This window comes from Anser anser (assembly GCF_964211835.1).
Source record: "Anser anser genome assembly, chromosome: 18".
In the NCBI taxonomy this organism is placed as follows: domain Eukaryota; kingdom Metazoa; phylum Chordata; class Aves; order Anseriformes; family Anatidae; genus Anser; species Anser anser.
Genome location: NC_139739.1, coordinates 13,507,979 through 13,528,660, shown reverse-complemented (window position 1 = coordinate 13,528,660; position 20,682 = coordinate 13,507,979). Strand labels below are relative to the sequence as shown.

General features: G+C 50.7%; 1 protein-coding gene and 1 long non-coding RNA gene across 2 annotated transcripts; one reads left to right on the top strand and one right to left on the bottom strand.

Moving 5' to 3' along the window:
• Nucleotides 1-131: 131 nt before the first annotated feature.
• LOC310883253 lies at nt 132-15,407 on the top strand. Its single transcript, XR_014573405.1, has 2 exons — nt 132-818; nt 12,220-15,407. It is a non-coding gene; the product is annotated as an uncharacterized lncRNA (long non-coding RNA).
• On the bottom strand, nt 880-14,586 carry LOC310883735 (uncharacterized protein; the record flags this gene model as incomplete). Its single annotated transcript, XM_083804549.1, has 4 exons — nt 14,463-14,586; nt 4,305-11,165; nt 3,643-3,928; nt 880-912 (listed from the first exon to the last, which is right to left on the bottom strand). Exons 2-4 carry the CDS (start codon nt 5,531-5,533, stop codon nt 880-882), a joined length of 1,548 nt encoding a protein of 515 aa, XP_083660675.1. The 5' UTR covers nt 5,534-11,165; nt 14,463-14,586.
• Nucleotides 15,408-20,682: the final 5,275 nt, after the last annotated feature.

Genomic DNA, 20,682 nt, shown 5'->3' with positions numbered 1-20,682 from the left:
CTGAGCCGCCGGGGCCGGGGCTGGGAGCGGGCTGAGGGGCGCCGCCATTTTGTGGGCGTGAGGGAGGGTGCGAGGCCGAGGGGCAAGGCGTGAGGGGGCTCACAGGGGGCTCAAGGGGTCGCTCAGGGGGTTCAAGGAGTCTCACGGGGGCTCAAGGGGGTCTCAGGGGGCTCATAGGGGTCTCGCAGAGGGCTCGCGGGGGTCTCACAGGGTCTCACGGGGCTTGCAGGGGTCTGAAAGGGTCTTACGGGGGTCTCACAGGGTCTTACTGGGGCTCGCTGGGGTCTCACAGGGGCTCGCAGGGGTCTCTGTGGGTCTCACGGGGGCTCCCAGGGCTCTCTCAGGGTCTCACAGGGGTCTCACAGGGGCTGAAAGGAGTCTCACAGGGGACTCACGGGTTCTCACAGGGGGTCTCACAGGGAGCTTTGCGCTGCCTCCACGCCACCCGCTTCTCCCACCCGTGCCGCTGGCTAAGGTTTCACCAGACGCCCCGTGCCCCTTAGATTCCCTTCGGTGTCTGAGGTCGTGCTCGCTCCTGTGGGGCGGTGAATTCAGCACTCCACGCTGCGGTCCGACACATTAGTCAGCACAGACCTGCAGCTGGGAGGCTTCGGCCGCCTTCACACCCCACCAGCATGAGACTTTTGTGACAGTTTGTGGAGGAAAGGGTGTTCAGGGAGGAGACAACGTCCACCCAAGTCTCCCTGATATCAGCCTGCTTTGCTTGAAGACAATTCAGGTGACAGCTAAGACCAGCTGCTGAAACATCGGCCAAGGTGCTGCTGTTGCTTCAGCAAGTCCAGAGGAGCAGCTTAAAGGTAATCAACACAAGCAGAGGGGCATTTGAGTTCCGTTTTTTTTTTTTTCCTGTGGATTACCTCATCCTGGAAATGCTGTATTTAGACACCCACCCTTCACCGAAAAAAAAAGATTTTTGCCTATAAAACTCCCAGTTGGACTTGGAGGAGGATCTCTGTGGGGTGCAGATTCTGACCTGGGGAGCCCCACGACAGAGGGACGGCAGAGCAAGAGGTGCCCCTGCAGCAGGGCACGGGGCAGCTCCAGGGAGGACAGGCTGGGAAGAAAACCCCCGGGAGGGTCTCCACAGACCCCTGGTCTTCTGGTACTCTGCCGAGGGGGTGGCAGCAGCCTCCCTGCCGAGCAGCAGGGAAATGGGCCCCTATAGGGAAATTGCTGCCCATGGGGAGCTGCAGGGAGCCCCCGCTGCTGTCCCCACAGCTGATGTGATATGGGGTGTCCTGCCGGGGGCCCCGAGCCCAGCTCCTGTGCGCTGACGGCTGGGGGGCTCCGCATCCCCCTGGTCAGTCCCTGGGGGCGGCTGGGGACGCCGTGCATGCTCCTCCTCAGCCACACAAACTGTGGTCAGAATCAGTAATGCTCCGGGTGATGAAATCCCCTCCAGCCCTGTGTAATCCCCCCCTGCTGTCCTTGCCATTGCCGCACTGTCTCAGGAAACTCCTGCACTGTCCCCAGGTCCCTGAATGTCCCACTACACAAACACTGCCCCTGAACCCCTACAGTGTCCAACCCATCCCCGTGCTGTCCCTCTGTCCTCACGCTGCCCCCCCATCCCGCAATGACCCCGCCGTCCTTCAGCTCCCCTCCATCCCTCCCTTCCTGCCCGCTCCCCCCACAGCCGTTGTCCCTCCCAGTGTCCTCATCCCACTCTGTCCCCCCCCGCCCCTCAATTCCCTCTCTGCCCTCCCCATCCCACTGTTTCCGCTGTTCCCCAATTACCACTCTACCCCCTATCCCATTCTGCTCGCCCCGTCCCTCAATTCCCTCTCTGCCCCATCCTTCTCTGCCCTCCCCATCCCATTCTGCCCCCTTCGTGCAATTCCCCCTCTGCTCCCCGCCCCTCTCTGCCCCGTGCCCCCTTCTGCCACCCTGTCCCTCAATTCTCATCTGCCCCATCCCTCTCTGCCACCCCCCCACACACTCTGCTTTTCCCGTCCCTCAATTACCACTCTACTCCCCATCCCACTCTGTCCCCCTTGTCCTTCAATTCCCTCTCTGCCCCCCACCCCTCTTTTTGCCCCCAGTCCCACTCTGCTGCCCCGTCCCTCAACTCTCGCTGGCACCCCGTCCCTCTCTGCTCCCTGTCCCTTTCAGCCCTCCCCATCCCATTCTGTCTCCTCCATCCCTCAGCTACCACTCTGACCCCCATCCCGTTCGGTCCCCTCTGCCCCTCGATTCCCTCTCTGCACCCCCAGTCTTCTCTGCCCCCTCATCCCACTCTGCCCCCTATCCCTCTTTTCCCCCATCCCACTCTGCACCCACGTCCCTCAATTCCCTCTCTGCCTTCCCCATCCCATTCTGTCTCCTTCATCCCTCAATTCTCTTTGTGCCCCCGTCCCTCAATTCCCGATGCTCCCCCATCTCTTCCCCCCCCCCCATCCTTCAATTTCCTCTGCCCCCTCATCCCTCTCTGCCCCCCGTCCCACTCTGGCCCCCCATCCCTCAGTTCTCTCTGCCCCCTCTGTCCTTCTCTGCCCCCCATACCTCTCTGCCCCCTGTCCCTCTCTGCTCTCCCCATCCCATTTTGTCTCCTCTGTCCCCCTGTCCCTCTCTGTCCCCCACCCCACTCTGGTCTCCCCATCCCTTGATTCTCTCTGTCCCCCTGTCCCTCACTGTCCCCCCATCCCATTCTGCCCCCCCCATCCCTCAGTTCCCTCTCTGCCCCCATCCCTCTCTCCCCTCCCCATCCCATTCTGGCTCTGCCCCCCATCCCACTCTGCCCCCTGTCCCTCAATTCCCACTGCCCTCCCTCTCCCTCCCTGTCCCATTCTGCCCCCCCCATCCCACTGTGGTCCCCCCATCCCCCAATTCCCCCTGCCCCCCTGTCCCTGTCTGTCCCCCCATCCCTCTCTGCCCCCTGTCCCTCGCTGTCCCCACACCCCACTGTGTCCCCCCATCCCTCAATTCCCTCTGACCCCCCCGTCCCTCTCTGACCCCCCCCATCCTCCTCGGCCCCCCTGTCACTCACTGTACCCCCATCCCATTCTGCCCCCCCATCCCTCAATTCCCTCTCTGCCCCCCATCCCTCTCTCCCTTCCCCATCCCATTCTGTGTCTGTCCCCCCATCCCACTCTGCCCCCCCATCCCTCAATTCTCTCTGCCCCCTGTCCCTGTCTGTCCCCCCCATCCCACTCTGCCCCCCTGTCCCTCAATTCCCACTGCCCTCTCTCTCCCTCCCTGCCCCCCCATCCCATTCTGCCCCCCCATCCGTCAATTCCCTCTGCCCCCTGCCCCTCGCTGTCCCCACACCCCACTCTGTCCCCCCATCCCTCAATTCCCTCTGACCCCCCCGTCCTCCTCTGCCCCCCATCCCTCTCTGCCCCCCGTCCCTCGCTGTCCCCACACCCCACTCTGGTCCCCTAATCCCTTAATTCCCTCTGACCCCCCCCCTCCTCCTCTGCCCCCCATCCCTCCCTGCCCCCCCATACCCCCCCCGCTACCCCCTCGCGCCCCCCCCCCCTCCCCCCCCCTCCCCCCCTCTCCCCCCATCCGAGCGCCGCCCCGCGGGGGATGATGTAACCCCCCCCGGCCCTCCCCCCCCTCCCCCTCCCCCCTGCCTTCCCCCTTCCCCTCCCCTCCCTCTCCCTTCCCCTCCCTCCGCACACTCCCGCGGCACTCGGCGCCGAGCGGCGGCCCCGCCATGTGCCCGTGCGCGCTGCACGGCGGCCCCCCCGCGCCCTGCCCCTGCGGCCCCGGCCGCGCCGAGCGGCCCTCGGCCGCCGCCCGCCTGGTGGCCGCCCGCCTGCGCCGCCTGGCCGATGGGCTGCAGCAGCGGGCCGAGCGCCGCAAGGCGCGGGGAGGGGGCCCCTCGGCCGCCCGCCGCCGCCGCAGCCTGGCCGCCGTCGTGTGGCTGCTGTGCGCCCTGCCGCCCGCCGCCGCGCTGGCCTGGCTGATCCGCGGGAGGAGCCCCTGAGAGAGGGCAGCCGGGGCCCCGCCGGACGGAGCGGGGGGAGCAGGCGGGAGGCGCAAGCAGGTGGGGGGACGCGGTGGGGGTGGGGGGGTTGGGGGGGGGGACGGGGACGGGATGGGGACGGGGCTGGGATGGGGACGGGATGGGGATGGGGACGGGATGGGGATGGAGACGGGGTTGGGATAGGATGGGGATGGAGATAGGGTGATGATGGGGATGGCAAGGGGATGGGGACGGGGCTGGGATGGGTATAGGCATGGGATGATGATGGGGATGGGATGGACACGGGGGTGGGATGGGGATGGGGTTGGGGGTGGGATGGAGACGGGGTTGGGATGATGATGGGGACGGGGACGGGGCTGGGATGGGATAGGGATGGGGATGGAGACGGTGTTGGGATGGAGACGGGGGTGGGATGGGATAGGGATGGGGATGGGGGTGGGATGGAGACAGTTTTGGGATGGGTATAGGGATGGGATGATGATGGGGATGGGATGGGGATGGGGATGGAGACGGGCTCGGGATGGGGATGGGATGATGATGATGATGGGGATGGGATGGAGACGGGGCCGGGATGGGATGATGATGGGGATGGGATGGGGACGGCACTGTTTGGCACGGGAGGTCCGGCCCCGCACGGCACGGCCCGGCGCGCTGTCCGCGGTACCGGCTGCGGCGGCTGAGCGCGGCCCCGGCAGCGCACGGAGCCCCGGGCTGCGGGGACCGGCGGTGGTGGTAGCGATCTCCTCCGCTCCCTTCTCCCCTCGTCCCTCTCTCCCCGTCCCTCTCATCCCTCTCTGCCCTCACTCCTCTCTCCCCTCTTTCCTCCCTCCCCGTCCCTCTCTTCCCTTTCTCACCTCTCCCCTTTCTCCCCTCATCCCTCTTTCCCCTCTCTCCTCTCCCCCCCCCCGTTCCCCTGTCCCAGCAGTCCCCAAACGACCCCTTTCCCCTTCCCCAAACTTTCACAGCTTCCAGCCCCGTGCCTCCCCCACCAGCCCCCCCGTGCTCTCGCTGGCCGGTTTTGTCCCTGCGCCCGCACTGAGATCCCGGCGGGGATCGGAGCAGGTCCCACACCACCCCGACTGCTGGCCCAGGGGCACGGAGGATGCTTGCAGCCTCCTGCCCCGTACCTGGGAGCCCCCAGCCCACTTGTGAGTGGGTGAACTTCCCCGTGTCCTGCCATCCCCTCTGGGCTTTAGAGCCACAGGTGCTGCAGGACACCCACCACTGAGGTCCCTGGGTGCTGGGGTTTCCTTGCAGGACCACCCAGAGGGGCAGTGCGGGGCTCTGCCCGGCTCCCCCTGGCTCTGTGTTTTGGTTAACGCCTTGCCCGGTGCTGGAGGCTTTCCCCAAGGGGAGTCCCAAGCCACAAGCCAGGGAAAAAAGCGTTTGAGTGCAGTTCCTGCTGGTTCCCAGAGCCCCCTCTGTGCCCTGGAGCCACCGAGCAAACCAGCAGGGAGACAGGAGGTGCCTGGTCCCGTAACCCTCGTCACGTCCCTGGGCTGGTGGGGACAGCTCTGCACCCTCAGCCCTGGGAGCCCCGGGGATCCCACAGGGATGCGGGGAGCTGGTCCCAGGTACCATAAACTGTCAGGTGCAGCCCCGGGGCAACTGGGGGGCTCTGGAGTGCCCCCGCAGACATGAGGAGCAGGGGCTCATTTCGGGTGCTTTACATTACAGCTCCGAATGCCCCCTGGTGTCGTATTCCACCAGCTCAGGTAGGACTTAGACAAGACCCTAAAATAAAGCGGCCAAATAATGCCACCAGTGCTGTGGCCGACCGCCTACAGTTAGTCTTAGCTGGGCTGTTTGTGCTCGTGGGCCAGACCTCGTCTGGCAGGAGTCAGGGCTTTACTTACACTGCAAAATGTCTTGTGTGCTTTTTAGGTGCATGAAATGTAGTCGGAAATGTCTATAACGTGGGGAAAAGTGTGGTTATCCGGAGAGTTTAAAAGTAAGGATTTCCAGCAGGAGTGCTTGTGTGCACTGCGTGCGTGTGCACGGGGCTGGTTGTTGTCTGTCGGGCTGAGCCACAGCTCCTCTGGCTGTCAGCGGCTTCAGCTGCTTGCAAAGATTTCTTTGAAAACAAACCCAGTCTTTATTTATTTTCGGTAATCAAAGTAGTGCCAGCGGTGTGGGGCAGCGGTTGGGAGTGGGGCCGTGGGCTCTGCCTTCCCTTCCCATCACTTTGTGGCAAGCATGGTTGTAGTGTTTGGAGTCAAACCCACCCGTCTCGCTTGTTTGTGCTCAAAAAAAGTTGAAATCCGAGGGGAACTGCAGCGATCTCCCTTATCTAGCGTCTCGATCTCCCTTACCTAATGTCTCAAGTGGCCTTTTCTTTCTTACCAGCCTGGGGAATTCCCTGCCCAGGCTGGGAATTGATCCCACGCAGAGAGGTGCCAGGTGAGAAGGGCTGGCAGAGCCGCCTGCGCCTGGCCCCGTGGATCTGCGCACACGCAGCCGGGACTTCCCGGCAAGCCCACGGGGCCGAGGCTGTTTGGATTTTAAGTTTCTGTGAAGGTTTGCGTAGCTGTGGTTAGGCAGATGATTTTTTTCCCCTGATTTCGTGCTGTGGAGCCCTCACCTCTGTCTGGCTTTCTGCACTTCGGGCCCAGCGCTAACCAGTTGCTGGTAGGGCGCTTTGGTGAAGACGCTGTGGAGGAGCAAAGCGTTATCCTCAGCGCAGCCGAGGCTCCTTCGGCATGCACAGCCCTTCCTCGCAGCTTCAAAGGCTGCCGCAGACAGGACGTGCTGAGCCACCTCCAAGTGCTCTGGGGCTTCATGGACGCAAATACAAATGTCAGTCTCTGCAGAGGTCCTTGTGTGCGACGTGAAGCAGTCTCGGGGATACAGCAGGCAGGGGTGGGAGGGTAAGAATAAGTCTCGTGGCTGCCCTGTGCACAGCGGGCAGACCTGTCCGACTCCCGGCAAGCTTCTAGGCACAAGTGACCAAGCTGCAGATGGAAACACAGTGCAACCCCAGAGTAATAAATATATCCTCTGCAGCTCAGTTTCTGTGTTATTTTTGCCTTTTTATTTTCATTAGTAGTCTTCCTGGATAGCGCTTTGCTCGCTCCGGTGGAGACAGCTGATCATCTGCAGCGTCGCAGCGCCCAAGTGAGGATGGGTTAGATTTAGAAGAGATGTGATGAGACAGCAGCGTGTTATTAACTCAGCAGAGTATTTCTGAACAAAACAGGTATTTTTAGGGCATCCTCAGAGACACCGTGTGGTGATAATAACTTTGTTCTGCAACAGGATGGAAAGTCCAGGCTCGGAGCACTTGTGGTCCTGGGATTTTAGAATGGCTCACACAAGGAGAGTAACTTGTGCACCTAATAAGCGCACTGCCGAGTCAGCATTTGGCTTGCAATCTAGTGGCCACAGGAGGAATAGAGAAGTTAGTTAGGGGAAAGGGCCACTTTCGGCTTGGCTAACGACTTGAGCTCCCCTCCTGCTTTTTCAAGCAGTAACAGTGTTTGTGCCGACTGCTGGGAGCGCGCAGACTGTTTCGGAGGGAGAGGGTTGGTGGTTGTTCCCGCAGCTCCTTGTGGCTTTACGCAGCTGTGCGCTCAGGAAATAATCCTGTGTGCTGGGGAACCTCTGCTCGCACAGCCCCCAGGTGATGGTGCCACTGGCAGCGGGATTAAGCTGCTGCATGTCACCGACTTGTGTATCTGTGGACCATGCCTGGGATTTGGGGATGAATGCTTTGCAAATGGCAGTTTTATAATATATAATCTGACATCACCTTCAAACATCCAGCCAGGGCATGAAGTATAGTTGTCATGTGCCAGTTTGGCATGGGATGTCACTTGTATTTTGCTCTATTAGTTCAGAAGTGGCAGTGTATTAAAATCAAACCCTACATGTCCCTGCCAGCCTCGCCAGCCTGGTTCTGCGCCCACTGCGTTGCCAGTAATTCCCCCCGCTGTTTGCTGCTAGGTTCACGCAGAGCCGCTCTGTCCAAAGTCTCAGTGCAGTTAATTATCTGTATTAAAATTGGGTTGATAAGATTTCTGGAGATGTCACACTGAGCTGTGCAGGAGTGCAGAGAAAATTAAGGACCAGAGGCAGTGCTGCTAATACAGGGGGAAGCCGGCTGGCTCAGCAGCGAGCTGCGGCTTTGCACGAGGACAAACATCCAGCGTGTCGCACCCTGTCTGCCTCCCTGACACAAAGAGCCGAGCGCTGTTTGTCCTCCTGCAAAGCGAGGGGGGCGAGGGAGCCTGCTCGTCCTACTGGCAAGCGTCCTGCTCACAAATCCCACAGGGCCCCCTCACCCCTTGCCCCAGTTAAATTGTGCAAGGAAAACCTTACGCGTGAACTTTCACGCTGAACAAGCAGCGAGAGTTTTCAAAAATAAGCGGCTGTCCAGAAATGCCTCTCCCCGTGCAGGCTGTGGCCAGGCAGCCCACTCCTCCGTGGGAAGAGGTGAGCCCCCACGTATTTCTTTACCCTCTCTGGCTTCCTAGATCTTCCCGTACTAAGACCTCCCAGTCGCACCGTTCTTCGAGTTCTTCTCTAGTAGATCTGCTCTTCTTTCCTCTTACCTCTGGAGCCCCCTCCTAATTGTTTTTTTTTTCTTTTTTTTTTTGTCTTCCAAGTTACCCTTCTGTCTCCCACAGAGATGCTAATGAAGTGTGAGTGTACATGGATGCAGGCTGCTGGGGAATTTGACAGGGCTCTTGCCCAGCCCTTGTTTCCTCATTAACCTTCTGCTGCACGAGGAAGCAAGAGCTTTGTCTCTACCTCCAGCTTTCCCAAGCCCTTGGATATTTTTTTTTCTTTAAATATACTCATAACTGTTATTTTGTTTATTAGGAGTGGAACGGGTGCCAGCTGAATTGCCTGTGTAAGCCGTTTAGATCAAGAAGTGACATGCTGGCACGTTAGCAGTGAGCAGAACTCCTTTCGCCAACTGCTTTAGGGGACACGAGCTCAGGTTTTCCTATGGCTTTGTGCAGGTGGTACCCAACCGCGGCGCTGCGTCGTGCCTCTGAATGAAGATTAGTTAAAGAAGTGCTGAGATCAGACCAGGGACCCCCTGCCTGGGTTGTTTCATGCCCAACCTACGCAGCATCCCAGAGAAGAGCACCTTTCGAGCTTTCTTTTTCCATAAACACCACCTTAGCGGGCTGTGTGATAAAATTGTGGAATTTAAGGCTGGAGAGTTCAAAATAATTGAGAAGCCTAGATGTCCAAATTATTAATAGCAGTGGGGTGTATCGAGGCTGGCTGAGATGGTTTTACAAATATCGGCCAACATGATTTGTCATCTCACAACTTATTGTTTAAGAGATGAAACGAGTAAGAGCAACTTTCTGAGCAGAGGCTGCATCTCCTCAGGTGACCAGGAAGAGCGGGATGCATCACCAAAGGGAACGTTAGCTACCATGAAAAATTTCAAAGCAGATGATTTTTATTTTCTTTATCATGTTTTCAATCCTTGTTCTCAATAGACAATCCTTGTTCTCAATAATTTTTCTTTTAGGAAGTCAGCTGTAATTCCTTTTCTTTCAGGAATAAATGAAATTTGTCTGTAATAGTGGACAATCCCCAAGAAAGTTTCAACGCTGTACGAATGACACCTAACATAAACAAATTTTCAGCAGCTCTACAGAGTGAATACGCTGGCACTCTTCTCAACTTACTATCCATCCCAGTATTACAAGTAGGATGTAGTTTGGCTTTCCTGAGCCTTTTTCAGACCCGAAGTACCAAATTTTGATCTATCTGCTGAGTGCCTATTGTGGGAAATTTGGAGTAACTCCACTGAAGTCAATTGGGTTGCCCTGGATTTACAGTGCCGTAAATGAGATCAGAATTTGGCTCAAAGTATATTCCATTAATGAGTCAGATACTGGCAATGCAGCCAATATGCACCCAGAAATGGCTTTAACACAGCCTAGGATATTCAAAATTGCTTTATTGAAAGGCGGGCTGAAGGCCAGGATTCTGGGGTTCTCTTTTATTCTTTCTATGAAATTCACCTTTATGCAGAAGGCCAGCACGAGGCCGATGCAGAACTTAAGAGCCATTTAAGCTCTCAGAAAGAGGGCTTGTGAGATGCATAAACATCGCGCTGAGCTCTCTGCCTGCCCCAGAGCAGATTTATCACTCGGAGTTCAAGATGTTCTAGGATTTATCAACTTTTACGGGTTTTTAAAGATTTTCTGTATGTTAAGTGACAGAGCGAGACCGTTTGTAAAACCTTCTGACACCGTGGATGATCTGTTGCAGGCCAGGGCAGGGGTTCATAGCTGGCATTTGGAAGTGCTACCACAGGAGAAACTATAAATAAGGATTAAGAGCTTTGCTTTGGAAGAAATCATTGAGTCAAATCCTAAAGCCTTTACACAGAGGTAACCTGAGTAAATATTTCACCTCTTTAAGCAATGACATCACGGGCTCTTCCTCAGCATCGCCAGCCCTTCTCAGCACCCTACAGTCAGCTCAGGTTGTGCCTGCCCTTCCCACCCCAGCCCATGTGCTTAATTTTGGAGACCTCTCTATAAAGACACCCGGCGAGAAATGTAGGTGCCGAGAATCTCCTCCTTGTGAAACGTCAGAAGGCTAGAGAGAGCCGTGGCTCTGTCTGTCTGTCTGTCTGTCTGTGCTCAGCGTCGGCTGCGACCTGGCTGTGCGGTGTGGGAGGCCAGGCTGAGATGCCAGCGGGATGTGTGTGGGAGCCTGGGCAGCAGGAAGGTGCGTGACTTCAGGCAGCCAGGCCAAGGGGCCAGACGGGGACACGAGTCAACTTTTGGGCTATTTATTGGCGGCTGTTTATTGACAGACTGTGCTCCGTGGGCTGTTTCTGTGTAGCCGGTATTATCATGTTCACACTTCCTCACGTAGTAAACACCTTTCCCATTTACCTACTGCCAAAAAAAAATAAGTAGCTTTGCAAAGAATAAAAAAAAACAAAAAGAAAAACTGTCTCCAGTACTTCCAGAGTGGGTGTGTGTGTGAAGTCTGTGCACATGCAGATACAGAAGCCGTAAAAACCGTGTGGCTAGCTGGTAGCCTTGATCACAGCAAGACAAGTGAAAATGTGCTTCGAGTCTAGATGATTCATTCTGGCTTTTGTCCTTCACGCTATTTTCACTGTTGCTTTAGCTGCCTCAAAACTAGAAAGCAAAAGCCATAAACAGAGCGGGAGAGGTTGTACTTGCTACATCCTGTGCACAGCAGCAGCCTGGGCAGCTGGCAGTACCTGGGATAAAGCAGATAGGGATAAATCTTAGGAGGCTGATCCAGGGACGTTCTAGGTTACTCGGAGCCTGTTGCAGTAACGGGTTTTGCCCACTTCCTTCACTGAAGAGGTTTCAGCTCATCTCAGGGGCAGTGCTGCTGTATCGTGATAACCTCTGCAACGGCATAAGCGGAGCAGTACTACAGAAGGAAGGGAAGTGACTCTGGGTTTACATCTGGGTTTACATTAACGCTGATCCGAATCTGCCCCCAAGCTGTTTGCCAGCCCTAATTACGCTCTGACTTCATGGCTGATGCAGTCGCAGAGTCAGCTGCTCCCCCCTCCCTCCTCCCGCCTGGCTGAAATCACCTCATCCCGAAGGCCAGCGGAGATTTCTCCGCTGAGGTTTCTGTAAGATCGCTCCTTGCCACAGTCTCTGCAAGCTAGACGACACGGCCTGAAAGTTGGGATCTGCCCCAGCAAATGCTGGTATCAACAAACCTAGGTATAAATGCAGGAAATGGGAATTTCACAGTAGATGCCCCTTGGGCACCTCTCCTGCTAATTTGCACTTAGATGGGTGCCTTTCTCTGAGCACTTTATTAATTAAGGCTTGCAGCCCACCTATGAGGCAAATAAGTTATTACTGCCCTCATTTTACAGCAGCAACTGCAAGAAGTGGTTTGCCCAAGGCCACAAATCTAATCAGTGGCAGAACCGGGAGCGAGCGAGTTCTTCCAGTCTCTTGTGATACTCAGTGCACCCCATTGCCTACCTGGAACGAAATTAATGGCTTCCCTAAAAGTTAACATTTTTGTTAACGTGATGTAAATGAAGATGGATCGCCCAAAAGAATGAGCCTCACAAAGTGAGAGCTCACCAGAACTCCTGCAGCAGCGCAGATGAAGGCATCATCTCTTGTGTTGAACCACAAAACCATCTTCCCCATAAATTATATACCTCTTCTAGTCAGTAAATTTAGCAGGAGGGTTCAAGCATAAATTTAAAAGAAGCTTTTATTGTAACCAATGCATCAATATAATTAAAACCAAACACAATTCTTTTGCTTTCTTAGGCTGGAGGAAACCCTGTGCCCTTGGAGAAATTGTTTCCCCTTTTCCTACAGGGAATCCAGAGCCTGAGCAGCAGCTGTGAAGAGTGGAGATAAAGAAAGAAGTGGAAGATGTTGGAAGTGCTTTGGGCAACGTGAAGAAGGATTTGCACTGAAGGAGCTGTTCAAGGGCCCAGCAGCAAAACAGAGACACATACATGCTTATATATAGAAGAATGTAAACCCTCCTGTATGCATACGTTAAAACGTGCATGCCTTGTCGAGAACGTAAGCAACATTCCTTGTAGATGATGGTGGTCTGAGCATTCGTGCTCCTGCAGTCTGAGTCAAAAGATTAGTGATGTCCTTGCTGTAATGCTAGCATTTTCTCCACTGCACCTTGTTTGTGGTGACATAAATGTCCCTTTCAATGCAGCAGGATGAAAAATTATCTGTACATCCAGAGTTAAATAATACCTTGACCAAACTCGCTGCAAAGTGGGCACGTTCTAGCCTTGGTGGCGGAGGAAGAGGTGCTTAGCAGCTTGGACAACAGACAGTTTGTGTGTGTATATATTAAGCGCTATAGCACCAGGTGAGATAAGCTTTTCTTAAGACTTTTGTTTCTCTGGTGCTACATGTACTATTTGTCTGGGGCTAAACTGCCTCTTTGTGGTGCTACAGTTTCCCCAAGAAGATGTTCTGAAACATGGGACAAGGAGAAATCTATTTTGGTTATTGATATTTATACACAAAATAGCAAAAAATAATACTTGTTCAAGAAGGTGCTATTTTTTTTTTCTTTCTTTCAACCTCTGCATAAATTAAGACAAAAAAAGTAATCTAGCCCAGAACTTCACAAAACTAATTTTCTTTGGGGCAGTTCTTTTTCTTTTGTCAGTTCTGAGCTTGGGAAGCAGCATTCACTGAGGTGGCAAAGACACACCAGCTCCTGTCACTGCAGTGTACATGTCAGATCTGCTAATGCAGAATCTTACACGGCTCTGGAGCTGAGTGTTCTCCTGGGTGATGACTCAAGTGGTCTCAAATCCTGTTAACCAGGATTTGAAGAAAAGACCTATAGAAAAGAACTATATCTAGACTAATCGAGAGGCTAGAGGATAATAGGAGAACTTGTCCTTAGAAGTCAAGAGGCTTTTCCCAGCCTAGTACTGAGCACTTTTGTTCTTGCAGCCAAAACTACCTATCAGATTCAGGATACCTTCCAGAAGCTATTTACGGTAATTCTTAGGCGCATTTTTTAGAAACATTCTTCCTGGCTTCAGATATTTGCAGCACAAAATTAACCTTCACATGGCAGGGGTGAATTTTCAAAGGCATAAAGGGATGTCAAGATTCTAGTTTCCAAAGCTTGGCTCCTTGTCTTTTAAAAATACTTTCTAACTCCTGCCCAATCAAGGAACAAACCGAGCAGTTGCTATGACCCAGTCAAACTTTGCGTTTTTCACTACCGCAGGAGAAATGTTTCTAAGCAATCTAAAAGCTAAATTCTCTCTTTATCAAATATTCACCAATGTGTTTTGGGCACCTGCACACATATTCATGGGAATTATTGATCCAAGTCAATTCACAAACAGCAGAAAGGGCTACGCTGAAAGAGCAAATTGTTGCTAATGAATAACCTTGCCCTACTTTATTTTATGTGCAGTGGTGGGAGGGATCATGTAGCTAAGTGTATTTTGTCTATTGATAGAGTTTGGATGGCCTCAGAACCACAGGGACTACATCCACTGATAAAACGTTTTTCTACCATTTTTGGCCTGATGCTCACTAATACTAGGCATCCTGTATGCCTTCCTGGCTCAGTCTCTGATCAAAACAAGAATTCTTCTGGCAAATGGAGGAGCCTCAGCTGATTTCAGCAGGGTTGCAAGTGCTGGATTAGTGACTGCTGGATCAGGCATAGTCTTAAAAATACAATCTTCTGCAAATCACTAAAACAAGGAAGTGAACTCGTGTGTTCCTGTATTGCACAATAGTCAAATTTGAACAGAAAATAATTGATTGGGAAGACTGGATGCACAACTTTGCTATAGAGGACACATAACCTGCAGGGGGCCTTCCCTTTACCCCTTCTCTCACCCTGTGTGTGTACCCCACATACACAGAGGCAGCCTTTTGACAACGCAGCCAACAGAGGAGCTAGCTTACATTTCTCAGTGCAAGTGTGAGGGCTCTCCCACATTCCCTCGCCCTTAACAATTACTATTAGCTCCTGAGATCTGAATGTTTAATAAACTACTCACCTGGAATGTGCATTACTTTTCCCTTGCATCTTCTGTGCATACGGTTTGCACTGCCACTGGTTTTTCCTGCCATGCTGGCTCTTTGGGCTTGTAGCCTTGAGACTTCTTGCAGCATTTTTTCCCAAAGAGGCAGTTCCCCTGAAACACTACAGCACACAGCAAAGGAAAGAAAAAGAAAGTTCTGTTCTTACCCCTTTGGGAAAGCCCCTTAAATCAGTGACCAACCTCAGCACAAAGTGATTGGCTAATCTCCCTGAGTCCTAACTCACCATGGACAAGCTTTTCTGAAAAACAAGCAACAGAACCAAACCAAAACCAAACAAAACGGAACAGAACTCCCAGGGAATCAGTCTCTTCCTTGGTTGTTCCCAGCATTCCGCCCAAATGGCAGGAGGCATGCTGCCTGTTGTTACTCTCATGAAACAAGAACCATATCTATGGTGCTTCCCAAGTATAAACAAGAGCAGGAACAGACCCCAGATCCTGCTTTAATCCTGATTTGCTTCACTTTTATAGTTCTAAATGGGATGTTTGATGTGAACCAAGGGTTAACTTTTGGAGACTTTCATCTGTTAGTTGCTGGGTCAAGCAAGCTTTGCTAGAGAAACAGCTTACCAGCACTTTATAGCTAGCATTCACTGTACATAAATGGAATTACTTAATAGAGGGTATGTATTTGTCAAAGCCTTACATTTTCTGGTATAATTGCTATTCTTGAATGCCTCCATTTTTTGAAAAGGGGTGTTTTTATCCTTTTTAAAATACCTGATTTAACCCTGGTTGATGTTTGTACTAGAAAAGAAAGCATGCTGTATACTCCCCTAGTGCTGTTCATGCTGCATCGCAACAGCTGTGTGAGGTGGTGGGGGGTTTCTGTACCTTCCTAATGGGTAGGAAACCAGCACAGTTCCTCTCTTTCTCTCTCCTCTTTTTTTTTTTTTTTTTACAGCAGCCAAGAAGTCATTGATTTTGATTAGCTTCGCAGTTGTGCCTCGGTGAAGACTGGGGAGTGCTCTCTAAATGAAAAAAAAGACCTCATCTTAGGTTTCAGCAGACGGTGCGTGTGCAAGCCAGAGGAGGAGGTTATGAGATCATAGTCTATACAGAACACCGCATAATGTGGCTGTGAGGAAAGTCTTTATTAATTTTTAAAGCAGCACTCCACCAAGATAGCTCCTATCACATATTGGAATTTCATATTTCAAGTTAAAAAAGCAGTACAGCGTGGACTACTAATCAGTTCCTCTCCCCTGACTGTTAAAAGAAGCCACTTGGCCACATTAATTCTAGGATATCACCACTGTCTGACTACAGACAGCTGCGTTACACCCAGGACAGAATTTAGCCTATTGATTCCAGATTCCTTCTTAGAATTATTTTAAGTAGGTAAGAAAATATGGAATGGGACCAGTTCTACCTCTTATGTTGTACAGGAACAGCAGTGCCTCCCGTGGCACACTTTCATGTGCCTAGGACAAGCATCACCCAATAAAAACATAGAGCAAATCACCCAAATCAATGAGTTGCCAGTGATGAGGAATGAGAAACCCATCGTGCTTCTGTTTTAGAGCATGTAGGCATGCAGAAATTATCCTAATTTAGCTAAGCCCATTACTAAAGCAATTCACTTAAATCAGAAACACTTGTTAAATCAGTTTAATCTGATTTGAGAATTTGTTTTGTTTCTATACCATGCTAAAATTATAACTTCACTGCAAAAGCAGAAGCCGTATCTCCTACTGGAAATGATTAGAAGCAGATTTAGTTAAACTGGTGCAGATTCTGTGTCCACAAACACCTTGGCACCAGGCACTTCCCCTGCTGCCTCGTAAGATGAAACAATTTGTTCAATACTGCTATTGCCAAAGCCCTCAGAGGTTGAACAGGCAGAGGAGAATCTCCCTCTGGGAGGCAGTGGAGAAAGGGGAAGCAAAACCAAAGGAGATCCTTCCTTTCTGAAATTCTGCCGGACCATGTACAAAATGGCTAATGGTGAGGACAGGATAACACATCTACCTTAATACATATTTTTAATTTTTCTACAAATGGTTTTGAGAAAACAGCTGTCCATGATCGTAACAGAAGCCTGGGTGTATGTAACAAACTAACCGTGGCTCCCACTGAAACCCACATTTTTTGTAGGCATGTCAAAACTTCTGGGCTATATTCTACCTCCACAACAGGTTGAACAATATCTTAGCAACTGTTCTTACAGCAAATTATTTTGAATCCAAACTTCAAAAATTCAGCCTCATTCTCTGCCTCAATGTAACACTGTGAAAGTTCACTGCTTTCTGTATGCTGAGTTAAACTTGTTCGTCTCTCTCAGTACAACAGGTTAGGAGACACTGGCCACATGAACTCAAAATCCAAAAGCCTAGGGAAGTATACATAATGTAGGACTTGATCTTAGGAAAGTAATGGTCTGAATGGAGGAGAGGAATCCTTGCAAGTCACTTCTACCTTGCTCTTCTAATTCCGTGCTGGTCTGAATGTGCAAGGCCTTTTAATTCAGAGGGCTATCTATCTTTGCTCATGGTACAGGTTTATTCCTGTCCCTGGCATAAGACGCTTCTGTGCTTCTTCCCTCTGCCTATCCTACTGGCTTGAACCACGTTCCACCTGCATAAAAAGAATCTCCATCAGTATGTACTCCAAATGCACTCCCAAATTCGGGTCTTCCAAACAACAGCTCTGCCCTTAGCAGTTGTGGGAAAAAGCTGACATTTCCAAAGGTACAGAATTTGCATTCCCCATCTGCAAGATAAATTGAAAACTACAAAATAGAAAAAAAAGGTGAATATTTTTTCTGACGATATTTATTTGAAAACAAGAGTGAATTTTCACTTAACTCCAATCACGCTTCTTCAGCGTTCACTCTGCATAAATACTTGAGTACTTGAATTTCACAAGTTTTTAAATATTTACAGAAAGTGACTTTGGAGCTTGACAAATATTCACTGAAAGCTTCTGGGTATTGAACTGTCAATCTCCATGCATTATTCGTTACAGATGCCACCTAACTACAATGGGATTTAGTTTTCATGGATATTCACAGCATAAACTTTCCAAACAATTTGAAGACTGCAGTTTTATTGCAAGAAGAAATCTCCCCATCATCTTAAATCCTTAGGACATCTGAAAAATTTCCAGTCTGCTCCCAGATGCATTTCTGTTAGATGCATTTCTAACAGAACAAAATTGATGAAATGCAGTGAATACACAATTCCTTGCACATTACTGATTTAGTACTATTTGGATGTAAACTCTTGCAGAGTCACTGTGCAAGTTTCCACCCTCATAAAAGCAAGAGCAAAGCCTATGCTTACCGTTGATACAAATTCAAAATCTCCTGTTTATAGTTGGATGTGGCTTCTCTCTTTTGTAAAAGGAATTTCATATGTTGAGACTCTTTGTACATATTTATAATGACTTTATTAAAAAAAAGAAAAACTACTGTTAAATGGCAAAAAAGGCTCCGGCTTTTATTTTTCACTCTAAAATTTGAGAGAATAATTTCCTTTCACAACCCTGTCCTCCCATGGAAATCAACAGAAGTTTCTCATCAGTTGTCACCCCTGTACATCTTAAAGTCATGTGTCATGTTTTAGGCGAGGGTAGAATTATCCTGCCCAACAAAACCGTCACCGTAACTTAGCTGAGGAGGGAGCTGACCCCACAGAGCTGTCATTTCCACAGTGTCCAGGCCCCAAAATAGGGACAGAAGGATGTTGTTTTAATTTAACTGCTACATAATAGTGGCTTATAGTGAATTCTTCAATCTTGCGGGACTTAGATTTGATCTTTGTTGTGCTTCCACCTGAAGAAATATCCACAGCATAAAGTTTCACCTTATATTTAACACTAATTAATCTTAACAGAGAGGTGGAGTGCTGGATGGTCCACAGAGTCTCAGGCACCCATGCCCTCTCAGATACAGGCTCTTCCCATACCGAAGGCCTCACATACAGAATGCAGTGCTCCATTTTGTCACTGATATAACTGTTTGAATAGCAACAGAAGCCTTCTGTCTCAAAGGTTAGCCAAATAGCAGCTTCCCTGAGTTTCTGTTGTATTGAGAAAATGGAGCACTGCAGTGAGTTACGTGCACACAGGTGTCAGATACCACTGAAACAAAATCACCAGAGGAGCCAGACGTCTGTATGGGAACCAGAATGCTGCTTTAGAATAGAGGGGGAAAGCAAAAATCAAGAGAGAATCGCTGAGATGAAGAAAATGAAAAATTAAGCAGTAGAAGTTCTTCAAAAAATTGTGGTGCCAGTGCAGGGATTCTTACATGGGTACCACAGGCATGCAAGGTACAGGGCAATTCTTCCACTGTGTGCTAGTATCAAGTCTTACCACATGATCTTTTCTGAGTCCTTGGACTGTAGCAAAGGGTTTGAAGTATGTGACAGTGACAGTCCTCTCTTTCTTACCCAGATTGCTGACTGGGAGAGAACAGCCAATAAAACAAAAATGTAAAGAAAGAGAAGGGCTATAAGAACGGCAAAATATATTCCCCATACATTCTTGTTGATCACCTTCCTTCCTTATCACTAAACTAAAACGAATAAATAAATAATTCTGAACCAGTGCTACAAATGCTATTTGTAGTTTTAGGCTCATACTGACCTTTTCATACTCTCTCCAAATACATGGTCCAGGAGCATTTAGAAAAACATCAGAATTAGAGGTAGCTTTTCAAACGTTTCAAAAGCAGACACTACCAACCTTTTAATTAATTGGCACAGCACTGAGAACTGAAGCCGAAGACTTTCATATTAAATTAAAGTCTGCTGGCAGACACAGGAATCTTCCCTTCTCCTGGTGAATATACCAGACTATCATGCAGAACATTTTTATGCCCGCTGAAAACCTCACTTTCTTCCTCCCCGAACTCTCTTTCTCCATCCCGGAAAGTCTGTTCCCACTGCAGACAGCCACTGGATTCCTTGGCTAGGTTCTCCACTGTCATGGGATCCATTTGACAAGAATCAAATTGCTTTGTTATGAAAAGTAAAGCTATTCCTCCTCTACCTCCCTGTATCTCTCAGACCAGATTTGGGCTATCTTCCCCGCTCAGGCTTTGCCTCTCATCATTTCTCCTCTAGCCATACTTAACTATTATTTCCAAAGAAATGTTGAGCCTTAATCCTGTTACCATTAGCTCCTGTTTGCTTTAATTCTTCTCCCTGTGGAGTTTCACGGCAGGAGGGGACAGCGGCAGTCGGTACACACACAGACACTCATTTCCCCCAGGTACAGTTCTTCCTGATTATCCACTCAAGTGGGATTGTAACCTTACGGCCATTTCCATAGCAATGAGCACTGGAAGATGCCACAGTTGCCTAATGAGGCACTTTCTCTGGGCATGCAGCAAAAAGCAGAGGTTGTTTAGAGATGGAGAAAGCTCCAGCAAAGGAAGGACAACTCAATTTGCATGCAAGGGCTCCTGCAGCACCCTCAGTAGAGATGGAAATTGCAGCAATCTCTTCTTCCTCAGCTACGAAGTACGTTAATTCTCCTGTTAACAATACAAGGCATCTCCTCGAAGAGCTTTTTCTGAAGCGGAGGTGTTACAATCAAGTCTCCACCTCACAGGTGGATTATCCAGCTTGTGTATAAACCAGGCTGGCTCCTGAAGCAATGCAGCTGCTTCTGTATAATTCTGCCCTCCAGCTACTAAGTCTCACTAAATCCAGTCTCTCCGGGGGGCCCTGTATCCCGGTACCCCAGCCTTTCTGGTAGCAACAGCACTATGTGGCCTCAGTGCTGCATGAGTACGCTAGTACACTTCTGGTTTTGGGCCCACGCAGGTTCTGGATGCCGAGGGGTGCTGGATTTTAAAGCCAGTAAGCCTTGCCCCAGGTGGCTATGCCGAGGAGCACACTGCAGAGATAATTTAAGTTGTGAGACGGTCTTGGTTAGGCCCTTAACTTCTCACATAGTCAAATCAAACGACTTTAATCTCTCCTTGCCTCCCACAGTTCTCCCCAGATGCTAGGAAATCAGAAAGTCTGATCATGAAAATTAAAGAGGAAAAACACTCCCAAGAACAGCAAGTGTCAGCTCCAGCGTCACTAGCACGGTCTTTTCATGAAGGTGACGACGCACGATTTGTGGAATTAATATAAAAACATGGCTGTTGAGAAATGACATTTCTCCAACCCCCAAACAATCTTTAGGCATGTAACTCCGAAGTGGTGTTTTGGAAGAG